This window comes from Dreissena polymorpha, chromosome 9 (genome assembly GCF_020536995.1).
Source record: "Dreissena polymorpha isolate Duluth1 chromosome 9, UMN_Dpol_1.0, whole genome shotgun sequence".
Lineage (NCBI taxonomy): Eukaryota > Metazoa > Mollusca > Bivalvia > Myida > Dreissenidae > Dreissena > Dreissena polymorpha.
Window position 1 is genome coordinate 38774132 of NC_068363.1, and position 12720 is coordinate 38786851.

General features: G+C 36.9%; 1 protein-coding gene across 2 annotated transcripts; it reads right to left on the reverse strand.

The window, feature by feature from the left end:
* Positions 1-610: 610 nt before the first annotated feature.
* LOC127844526 (biogenesis of lysosome-related organelles complex 1 subunit 4-like) lies at positions 611-12713 on the reverse strand. 2 transcript variants are annotated; one of them, XR_008032783.1, is made up of 6 exons: positions 12565-12713; positions 9431-9502; positions 6549-6650; positions 4408-4524; positions 1436-2479; positions 611-1111 (listed from the first exon to the last, which is right to left on the reverse strand). XR_008032783.1 is itself a non-coding variant. In XM_052374798.1 (5 exons), exons 1-5 carry the CDS (start codon positions 12670-12672, stop codon positions 2309-2311), a joined length of 570 nt encoding a protein of 189 aa, XP_052230758.1. In that variant the 5' UTR covers positions 12673-12713; the 3' UTR covers positions 611-2308. The 2 variants fall into 2 exon arrangements, 1 of the variants encoding a protein (XP_052230758.1); XM_052374798.1 differs by having other exon boundaries at positions 611-2479.
* Between the last annotated feature and the right edge of the window lie 7 nt (positions 12714-12720).

Sequence of the window (12720 nt, forward strand, 5' to 3'; positions counted from 1 at the left end):
GTTTTGACTAACTTTCATGATGATTGGGTTTACAAGGTTTCTCTATAGCCAAATAAGAAAAACTGCCCCGCCTACTGGCGGCCATGTTTTTCAACAGATCGGAACCACTTTTGAACTCAACCAAGATATCATTAAGACAAACATTTTGACAAAGTAACATGAAGATTGGGCATGAAATGTGACTTCTACAGTGTTTACAAGGTTTTTCTTTTTTTTGACCTAGTGACCTATTTTTTGACCAGGCACAACCCAGTTTCGAACTTGGCCGAGATTTCATTGGGATAAAGCTTCTGACCAAGTTTCATGAAGATGGGACAAGAAATGTGGCCTCTAGAGTGTTTACGAGCAAATGTTTACGGACGGACGGACATACGACGGACAAAGACCGGTCACAAAAGCTCACCTGAGCAATCAGGTGAGCTTAAAAAGGAAGTTATGAGGTTAGGAAAAAAATGTTCTTGCAAAACTTCAATCTTATTTTGAAAAAAATAAATATCTGTGATTACCCATGAAAAGGTAAAATATGCATATCTGTTTTTCTATGCAGCAGACTGAACTCTGCTGGATATGTTTCAGGTGAAATGATATTTTACTTAAACACAAAAGATCCTTGATACTAATAATTTTTTATTCCTAAACATTCACAGTTCACTAAAATGACACACTTTTATTTTAAACACAACAAAAATAAAAGAATTGCACAAACGGTAACTAGAGTTTTGTCATAGACATCATGTTACCCCTACATGATGCATTGACACAAAATATTTTGCATGCTGTTTTCACAAAAGAAGAGAAGCTTATTTATTGCGATTTTTAAGACTTATTATGCCATTATCATTTATGGACATTTTGACCTTTGAACACTTGAATTTCTTTTCGCATGACACACCGTTCAATGACCGGACTCATTTATAACCATTTTTGACTTTTGAACTCCAAGTGTGACCTTGACCTTGGAGATATCAACGTAATTCTTTCGCATTACACACCGGCCGATGATTGTGAACAAATGTTCTGTGTAATTGTAAAATCTAACAATGAATGACATAGTTATGGCCCGGACAAGATCATTTATGGCCATTTTTTACCTTTGAACACAAAGTGTGACCTTGACCTTGGATATATTGACATAATTCTTTCGCGCGACACACCGTCCAATGATGGTGAACAAATGTGCCAAATGATTTAAAAATCTCACAATGAACGACATAGTTACAGCCCGGACAAGCTCATTTATGGCCATTTTTTACCTTTGAACTCAAAGTGTGATTTTGACCTTGGAGATATCGACGTAATTCTTTCGCGTTACACACCTTCCAATGATGTTGAACAAATGTGCCAAATGATTTTAAAGTGTCACGATGAACGACACATTTATGGCCCAAACAAGCTCATTTATGGCCATTTTTGACCTTTAAACTCAAAGTGTGACCTTGCCCTTGGAGATATCGACATAATTCTTTCGCCCAACACACCGTCCAATGATGGTAAAAAAATGTGCCAAATGATTTTAAAGTCTCCCAATAAAAGACAAAGTTATGGCCCGGACAAGCATTTGACCTTTGAACTCCAAGTGTGACCTTGACCTTGGAGATATCGACATAATTCTTTCGCGCAACACTCCGTCAAATGATTGTGAACAAATGTACCAAGTCATTTTAAAATCTAACGATAAATGATATAGTTATGGTCCGGACAAACTTTCGGTTTAAAACGCACTAAGTGACCTGGTGACCTAGTTTTTGACCCGGCATGCCCCATATTCAAACTTGAACTAGACATACATGTAATCTAGATACAACTTCTGACCAAGTTTGGTGAAGATCGGATGAAGTTTTCGGGACAGACCAACAAAGTGACTCCTATATAGCCCCCATTAGCAATGGTAATGGGGGTATAAATATCTGAACATAAAACAAAAGGTAATAACTTATCCTGGCCCCAGTCAACACAATAACCATAAATAATGTTTAAATTGCCTGATGATATTATTATTTACAGTCAAACTGAGTTGTTGTTTATTCCACACCTGCTATGCATGTAAAATTATACCAAATTGCATTTTCAGTCTGATACTCGTTCATCTATTCATATTTGGTACAGTAATAAATTTATCATAACGGCTTTGATATACAATCATGCCTTAAGGTCAGCATAAGATAAACATAACTGAACATTCTGATAATTTGTAATCAACTGAACTTGCATCCAAATTTGCAACACTATCATTCATAATGGTAAATCTCAGCATACATGTAATTAGTCCCAACTACAAACACAACATTTTTAAAGAGTTCCTCTACGATCAAGTATTGTCTACAATGGTCAGAGGCTTGGTGAGGTCAGTCGGTCCGGCACTGTCTGGTTGTCCAGTCTCAGGCAGGTCGCCAGCTGAGCTGGGTCTCAAATATTCCTCTGTGATGAAGATGTCAGGGGGTTGGAACTGCTGCAGGTCCTTTTGCTGCGATGTTTTTTTCTGCAAGAAAAGCCACAAATCACAGTCATAATCATGTTTGAGCCTTGTTCTGGCTTAATGTATTAAGTGTCGTCCCTGATGAGCCTGTGCAGTCCACAATGGCTTATCAGGACGGTCTTTTTCTTACATGACTGAATTTTTGTTTAAAAAACACTTCCCTCAAAGAAAAAAATCCATAAAAGAGGAATCAGTCATCCCTGATAGCCACTGTGGACTGCACAGGATAATGGGACAGGGTAGGCTTATCTGGGATGCCACTTTATGCACATGCATTACCCCAACCTTTAGTTTCAACCTATTTATTTTAGATCAATTGCATTGAAAGCCTCAGGCTTATTGAAACGCTCTCGAGTCTGTTTCCTTGGCCTAGAACCAGTACTTGGTGTCTTTGGGGGAGATCTTTAGAACGATCCCACAAAGGGGATCGAACCCATGACCTCCCGGTCGCTATGCGGACACCATATCCATTACACAACGGCGAACTTACCCCAGTCTCTTTACCCCAAGCTTTCGGACAGTGAGGCATATATGTAAGTTTGTTAATAAGTTAACACATACTCAAAACATATATGCATATGTCCTATGAGGTTCAAACATGGCTTCAGAATATAACATTGACAAATTGTGTGGTCTATCAATAATGAAAAAGACCTGCGTTTGTGAAACACAATTCCCACTACTGCACTTTGAAGCTGCACAGCAGCTATTTTAAGAAAATTGTTATGTCCAACTTTGCCAAAAATCAGGTGACCAGAACGAATTTTCACACTTCATCTGTAGGTCATGTAGGTAGACTCACATACCAACAAGAGATGTGTTTGTAAGAAAAACAATGCCCCCTACTGCACCGCTTTGAAGTCATATATTTGACCTTTGACTTTGAAGGATGACCTTGACCTTTCACCACTCAAAATGTGCAGCTCCATGAGATACAAATGCATGCCAAATATCAAGTTGCTATCTTCGATATTGCAAAAGTTATGGCCAATGTTTAAGTTTTCGGACGAACGCACAGACTGATAGACGGACTGATAGACAGTTCAACTGCTATATGCCACCCTACAGGGGGCATAAAAATGTGCTCAATATCTGAAAGCTTTGCGTAAAAATCTTCCAGAAAACAGAATGCCAGACAAACAGACGGATGGACAGTGTGACTTTTATATGGCATCATACCGGGGCTATAAAAGTCTATAAAACAATACAAATAATCTCAACATAATGCACAAGATGTAAAATTTTAAAACACTTGATGGTATGACTGTTCTTTTTATGGAATAAAGCAAGCATGCACAGTCAAATCAAGCAGATTATATTGCTTTTTGTGATATTTGTGTTGCGTTCCCTCCATAAAAAATAAACACATACAAAGAAACAAGAAAAAAGGTGTTATACAAGTTCATTTGCTTTGCACAACAACAAATGCACAATTCTTGTTGTTATGGTTGCCCAAGCCATACCAAATAGCTCATTTAAATAACGCACAAAGCTATGATGATCTTTTTACTAGGTTATGGCTTTTGACTTATCCTCTTAACTAATTCCTTGTACACATAATTATGTTAAATTCCACTAATACTATTTAAATAGTACTTTTAATTTGACACAGACTAATTATATTAAATTAACAATACATGTATTTCATTGAATTTATTATATTCAATGAATGAAATAGACTCCGTGAATTGCTTCTAAAAGATTTTTATATGTAAAGAATGCACAATCGCATTAAAATGTGGGTACCAGGTATGTCTTATAATACTCAAGCAGCTTAGTAAAACAGGGTTTATGAATGTAAGGCTTGAAGTTTCACTGCAAAATATATTGCCCCATGGGTGCAAAAAGGTACCATGTAACATTGAAATAAGAAGGCACATGGTACCTTTTTGCACCAATGGGCCATATGTATACAGCATCACAATACTTACTCCAACTAGGGAAGTGAAGATCTTTTTGAGTCCCGAGAATGAGCCCATCTCTGACTCAGCTTTGTTAACACATTCTTCCATAACATTGACATTCTTATGGACCATGGCAATAAATGCCTGCAACATTGAAAAACAAATAATATTAACCCGTTTATGACTAGTGTCTAGAAAAAAGTCCTTTGCAAACAGCATAGACCCAGATGAGACGACGCATGATGCGGCGTCTCATCAGGGTCTGCGCTGTTTGCTTAAAGGAATTTCTGTAAGAAATATTCTAAATATAGAAATAAATATACTAGACATCCCTAATTTTGGAAATAAATTGATCCAATTTAGAAGGATGGGAGAGTCCACTAGGCATAAATGGGTTAAACAAGTGTATTATTCACTCCCAAAAAATCAGCTTGGCGTCTATACATGATGACCATGTGTGGTCATTTATTTGAAACTGTAGGTTGATTAACGAAGTTACAGTCCAGACAACTTATATCGTGCCAAAATATGTATATCCGAATGTGGCCTTTGACCCTTTAAGTACGACATTGACCTTTGAGCTACCAGCATAAGTCTTGTATGAAACATGCACAGTGAACATTTAAACAAGGGCTGTTTGTAAAACATGCATGCCCCCCATATGGGCTGTCCGTTGTAGTGGCAGCCATTGTGTGAATACGTTTTTTGTCACTGTGACCTTGACCTTTGACCTAGTGACCTGAAAATCAATAGGGGTCATCTGCGAGTCACGATCAATGTACCTATGAAGTGTCATGATCCTAGGCAAAAGCTTTCTTGAGTTATCATCCGAAAATCATTTTACTATTTCGGGTCACCGTGACCTTGACCTTTGACCTTGTGACCTCAAAATCAATAGGGGTCATCTGCGAGTCATGATCAATCTACCTATGAAGTTTCAAGATCCTAGGCATATGCTTTCTTGAGTTATCATCCGAAAACCATTTTACTATTTCGGGTCACCGTGACCTTGACCTTTGACCTAGTGACCTCAAAATCAATAGGGGTCATCTGCGAGTCATGATCAATCTACCCATGAAGTTTCATGATCCTAGGCATATGCGTTCTTGAGTTATCATCCGGAAACCATTTTACTATTTCGGGTCACTGTGACCTTGACATTTGACCTAGTGACCTCAAAATCGATAGGGGTCATCTGCGAGTCATGATCAATCTACCCATGAGGTTTCATGATCCTAGGCGTATGCGTTCTTGAGTTATCATCCGGAAACTATTTTACTATTTCGGGTCACTGTGACCTTGACCTTTGACCTAGTGACCTCAAAATCAATAGGGGTCATCTGCAAGTCATGATCAATGTACCTATGAAGTTTCATGATCCTAGCCCCAAGCGTTCTTGAGTTATCATCCGGAAACCACCTGGTGGACGGACCGACCGACAGACCGACCGACCGACATGTGCAAAGCAATATACCCCCTCTTCTTCGAAGGGGGGCATAAATATGTGTGGAAAATTGCAGGATAAGTATTTAGGTTAGGACAACACAAGACAGGTGTATGGTTAGGACAACACAAGACAGGTGTATGGTTAGGACAACACAAGACAGGTGTATGGTTAAGACAACACAAGACAGGTGTATGGTTAGGACAACACAAGAAAGGTGTATGGTTAGGACAACACAAGACAGGTGTATGGTTAAGACAACACAAGACAGGTGTATGGTTAGGACAACACAAGACAGGTGTATGAACACATGGATATACAATGCAGCCCTAGCATTAGTTTAAACCTACTTATTTTAGCTCAATTGCATAGAAAGCCTAAGGCTAATTAATTTTGAAATGCTCTCGAGTCCGTTTCCTGGGACTAGAACCAGTACTTGGTGTCTATGGGCGAAATTTAAAGAACGCTCCCACAATGGGGATTGAACCCGTAACCTCCTGATCGCTAGGCGGACATCATATCCACTACACCACTGCAACCTGCCCTACCTTTACTGAGCTAACTGCAAGGGGACTAAACAAAAACAGAAATACAGCAAATGATCAACTAATAACCAACAGCCAATCCCTTAATTATTCATGTTTAATGAATTAAATGTAATAAATAATCATAAGTCTTTCAATCTGACTAAAAGATTTGTCCTTTTTTCCAATGGAGTCCCTACCTCTAGCTGGTCCACTCTGGCAAATATACTGCTCATTTCCTCACATTTAGCCTGGATATTCTTTACATTGGTGTCCACACATAAACTGGTATCACTTCGTACCTGTCAAAAGAAAGTATTGATGAGCCCTGGGCCTGTATTAGCAAACCAAATATTAGACTTAAGTCTAAGAATGAAGAATATACGAAAAACTATAATGTTCTATATAAAGTTGCATTATAAGTGTCAGTTGGCTTGTAACTCTTATATAATAACATTATTTTGGTCTCTGGACAAAAAGTACCTGGAAAATTGGCACCCTTTTTTTTTGCATTCCCGTACAATCGGCTCCCCATAAATTTGTCGACCAGGACAATTGGCACCCGATTTAATTGTAAAACGGACAATCAGCACCCAATTAAAGGCGATTGATAAACACGTCAGCATGCACCTTGTTGGACAAATTTGCCCAATCTGCTAATTATTTCTATTACATATCGATGTGTTAATTACAGTACAGCCAAAGCGGAACAAACGTATTTCGCGATCCGCGGCGGCAAGGCGAAACGAGTCGATGCCGCGTCAGTCGTTGAAGCCGCGTCAGTATGCGGCGGCAAGTCGCATTTCGCCGCGAAACTTCGCATCTGTCCGCCGAGGCATGCCGCGGTCCGCGACATGATGCCGAGTCGATACGATCATGAAATTTTTTTTTTTAATTATTAGTTACATGTAGTTAACAAATTTTGAAAGAACAATTATAATAATAATTAAAATCATAATAAATTTATTGTGTGCGGATTGTATTAGCATATACATGTAAGCATGGTTAATGTGTCTGGCCAATTATTAAGTTGGTTCCCGCCCGTAGCGTATGTATTTCACACATAAACAAGGTCACGTAATTATGTTTTCGCACATACAAGTGGTCAAGGCTCCAGCCCAGCATATGGTGGATTTATAAATTAATTGCATGTTGATTTCGCTATTATATTTTAGCTGAGAAAATTAGCAGTTTGAAGCCACATCAATAATCAAGACGGTGACGACGTATTTGTAGTTTTGTTAATTATCAGCTTATTATAACTATTGTTTGAATATGCGTATATAAACACGTTTTATTTTGTTCATATTATACAGTTAATATCGCTACTAATTACCCGATAATCCCGTATATTCCAGTTTTAAAGCAAATGCTGGTTAATATTTACGATACACAAACATTCTCGATATTTCCTTAAGTATCAAATACATTTTGGCATTTGTTACTATTTATAGAGATGATGAAATAACGTCTAATCGGGGCGTTTTTTTTCTCCACTGAACACGCGATTTACGCCTGACGTGATGTTCATGTATTTATACAACACAAAATACACCCAAACTTTCCAAACGACGTTCTACATGTCTGCATAATTTTCGCGCGCTTTTTATGAAACAAAGGATATTTTAGCACTGTTTATTTGACGCTAGAATTTGCCAAAGGACGCGTAAGCATTAAAATTCGGAAGTGTGTTCCGGATTACAAATTTAATAATGATAATCGAACGAAACATAAACAGTTGCGCGTAATTAATTCTACGCTACACATACATGTATGTACATGTAGGTGGATATCTTTTCACTCGATCCGCCGCGTACGTATGCGGCGGATTTACTCCGCGAAAGTACGCGTGGTTAATACAGACTCGGCGTCGTTGCGCGGATCGATGCCGAGTGCCACGGCGATACGCCGCGTGAACACACGATTCGGCCGCCGCGGACTAATAATCTGGCCGTGGCGTAGCCGCGGATTATGTTTGTGCCGCTTTGGCTGTACTGTATATGAGTTGCGTTCTGAGAAAACTGGGCATAATGCTTGTGCATAAAGTGTCGTCCCAGATTAGCCTGTGCAGTCCGCACAGGCTAATCAGGGATGACACTTTCTGCTTTTATGACATTTTTCGTTTAAATGACGTCTCTTCTTAGCAAAAATCCAATTAAGGCCGAAAGTGTCATCCCTGATTAGCCTGTGCGGACTACACAGGCTAATCTGGGACGACACTTTACGCACATGCATAATCCATTAAGCCCAGTTTTCTCAGAATGAGGCTCATATAATAGCATGATTGATTGCCTATATGCTAGTATCTTTAAACTCTTAGTTATGTTTTCTTCTATCGAAGTCTATTCTTTATTCTTAAGTCTAAGATTCGTTTGGTGAATACGGGCCAAGATACATGTATGTATGTATGTATACTTGCCAGTCTATGAGTATAAATATAACAGAGTTATGAAAGAGATATATACTAATTGCATAATATAAAACTAAGTACATGGCTTAGACAATGGATTGAAAGTACATAATAGAAATGATGCAAATTTCAACAGCTGATATTAAGGATCGGGTTAACATACTTTAACTGATCTGTTAAATGATTTTTTAGCGATCTGATCATTCAGTTTTACCAAAAAACTCCTTGGAAAAATCTATTTTAAAAATCAAGAAAACATATAGACACAGCCTATGTGCATCAGACATGATATGAATATTAGTCTTTGGGGAGCAAAACAAAACACTGAATTAAAAATGTTTTAAACAAAAACTGTGTATTTTTTACACTTTGTTTGAGATCAATATGTATTCTAGCACACATACTTTTCAAATAACAAAAGAAAAAGAAAAGCATTACAAAAAAACATTATTCAGTCTATTTTTATTGATAATAAGATTGTGTATTCTCAGTCTTCAATATTATTTCGCTCAAAATATAATTATGGCTTCCTATTTTTTAAATCAATGACAATTTTTCTTTTTAATTGTTTGAATCTGTAAACTGAGGTCCCTTTAAACCAGAAGCTGGTCAAACTGTTGTAACGTTTCACTAACAAGCAAAATTATCTCATTTGAGTCATCTTATACTCACAGTATCTACAAGTCCCCCAAACTCATCCAGTCTTGTCAACATTTCATCTATGCTGCTGTAAAATGACTGCTTCTGTACAAACAAGATTCAATCAAATGTAAATAAAAGTACCAGTATATCTAGAAACAATATAATAGAGTTGCACTTAAATTATTTCAGCAATTAAATATGCAAAATATGACTTCGAATAATACACTTATTTTTTTCTTACGGTATTTTGTGAATTATGTATTAACAGTAATATGCAAAAGGATGTATAACAGATTACAAAATGATACAAGGATGATCTTAACCTAGCCATCTAAATCATATTTGACCCACAATATCTTATGATAAGTAACATTTGTGCCTCAATTTGCTTTAATTCCTGTCCCCTGAGGTTCCTTAAGCTACATTTACAGCAGAAATGATGCATTAAACATGGATTAATAAAATCAGTGATTTTTTCCTTCTTTATAAAGTCACGGTAAAAGGTACTTTCCCAATTAAGGAAAAATGACAAAATTCCCAATTGCCATCTGAAAAATTCCCAAAAGATATCTAGGAAAATGTTGTCAATTTTGTTCCAAAATAGCATTATCTGCAAGTTACCAAATAACATGAGAACAGAAACTGAATATTTCAAACCCAAATGCATGTAAATGAATATTTGAATTGATTTATGCGATGTAAACTAAGCAATTAATAAGATCCGTATTTTCCAATCTGAAGATTTTCCCAATTTCATGAGTTTTTCGCAGGTATTTTTCCCACTTGGGTAAAAATAGCGCAAAAGATCAATGAAAAATGTTAATGCGTGTCTGTTTTGATAACGAGACGGAGGGTCAGAAGCCGAGAGTTGGATTATGCAATTTATGGAAACGAGAAGTGACTGAGAGCGTGAAGATATAGCGAATTTGTGGACATAATAAGAATCCGGGTCGTTTCGCCCTTATTCCCGTTCGTCCCTGAGTCGTTTCGCCCTAATTTCCGTTCGCCCTGACTCGTTTCCCCCTAAATACAGGGTCGATTCGCCCTAGTTTGCGAATTAAAAGGATTTATCTTTAGCTTGTCACAAGCTGAATGGGATATTGTTTAATACAGTATTATATTATCTTAATTACTGTCTCTTTTGTCTTTTTCTTCAGGCATGCCGTCGTCGAAATGAGGCATTACAATGCTAGAGACGGTTTGAAATAAAACAAACTACAAAGTTATTTATATTTCATATATTTGGATAACTTTAAAGTGATAACAAGAAGGAATACACGTGTCTCAACAAAACATTCGATACAGTGTCGTAGAACACACACACACACACACAATCAGTTTTGTATATTGGCTAATATTTCTCTATTTCTTGCACACACACACACACATCGTACTAAATGACGCACAATTTATTTTACTAATTTTTTAATTTTTGTTTTGCTTATTTTAATTTCCATAACATTTTCAATTGTTTATTTCATGTAAAAGAATTTAAAAAAACATAAAACAACAACACATACTTCATTTTCTATTTAATTTCATCCACAACCTTCTGTCCCCGTGGCAATTAGACCTCTATCACATGTCCGATGTTGCCATCTGTCACATAAATCACATGTGATGGCATGTTGGCTAGGTGTTACTATCTGATCACACGTAATACACAATTCGTCTGCCATAAGAACGTGTCGATATATAAATTAACGAATGACGACGCCATAGCCAAGTTGCGTTTTATATACACTTTCGGCGAATATCTCGAGATTGAAAGATGCAAACTGGCTAAAAGTTAATAAAAACAATATAACACCTAAAAACAATATAACGCCTTTATAATATATTCTGTTAATGTTTCTGTGCTATTAATTAGACAATCATCTGATGACACGTCTGCCGATCTAAGTTTGTTTGAAACTGTAATTACTCTATGTTTTCGGACACATAAAAATTATAAAAAAAATTAGTGTCCGAAAACTTAGATACGAAAAATATTCACAAAATACAGGTGTCCGAAAGCTTAGAGTCGAAAATTCAAGTGCATCAACGACTACCGGTAATAGCATGTGCTTGTAAAATACAATGCCGTATAGTATAAATAACAGTTATATATTTTTGCACTGCATTTTAAATAATTTTAAATGCTTAATTTATTTGACAGAAAGTTACTGCAAGGTTGTACTTTGACCAACGAGTTCAAAGATGAGCATGTGATGTACCGATACTCGCTAGTATGAACCTGTAATTAACGCAATAAAAAAGCAAACTATGAATTCTTTGTTTGTTCATTTCCGATAATTGTCTAACACCTTCCATTGTTCGTAAAACTTGCAATAGGGTGCATCACACTTTGAAGCGTTTAGTATTTGTCACAGTTATTTTACTGAGAAGGGGATGTACAATTTCGGTAGATAATTGAACTGTCAATTGGCACTACCCCTGGTAATTGTCATAACGCTTATGCTATCGGGCGAAACCATTGTTTAATACCGGTTTACATGGTTATTTACCAAATAACGCAAATGTAATGGTCCGTTGCCCTCAGGCATGCATCTGCCATGTTTTAAGATGGTAATCTGGTTGTAAAACCCCATGATTGAAGTGTCATTAGATATCGAAAACAGGACCGAAATTTGTTAAAAATAGCGCTGTAAAATATACTGTCTGAAAACTTAAAGACATTAATTATGTGTCCAAAAATTGAGAGTCACGAAAAATAATTATTTTTGCTAAAAAAAGGGGTGTCCGAAAACTTAAGAGTGTCCGAAAACATAGAGTAATTGTCATTGTAATTGGTCCCGAAATTATTTTAATTTGCAAATCAATGCATAATCCTCTGCCAAACTAATTAATTGTGATACTTACCGGTAGTTTGTAACATAATGTTTCCGTTAATTAATTGCAATTAAAATCAAACGGATAATTGCGCAATAATAAAATTTGTAATAATCAAATAATCTGAATTTCCCATATATGTTAAACAAATACTATTCAGATCGAAACAAACATTAACAAAACCATTAATCATATTAGAATTAAATAAGGGCGAAACAACCCACTTGTAAGGGCGAAACGACCAAGGGCGAAACGACTCAGGGTGACCTAGGGCGAACAGGTTTTAGGGCGAAACGACCGGAGGCGGAGACCACATAATAAATATGACATACCTCTTTTGATGCATCCACAGATATGAAATTTGCATAATCATTGGCCAACACTGGCAGGCAAGATACCAAATCATGCTGTATCGGCGCTTGTGGGTCACTTTCAGACATAGCTTTTGTTAATAATTAAAACGAAACTAAGTGTCTATTCTTCCTTAA

Bases quoted from the DNA above. Each gene is read 5' to 3' on its own strand.
- LOC127844526 (XM_052374798.1), bottom strand. From the start codon at position 12,672: ATGTCTGAAAGTGACCCACAAGCGCCGATACAGCATGATTTGGTATCT. The intron at 9,503-12,564 runs GTATGTCATATT...TTGTTTGTACAG, and splicing joins CTGTGGATGCATCAAAAGAG to AAGCAGTCATTTTACAGCAG. The intron at 4,525-6,548 runs GTAGGGACTCCA...TCAATGTTGCAG, and splicing joins CCAGAGTGGACCAGCTAGAG to GCATTTATTGCCATGGTCCA.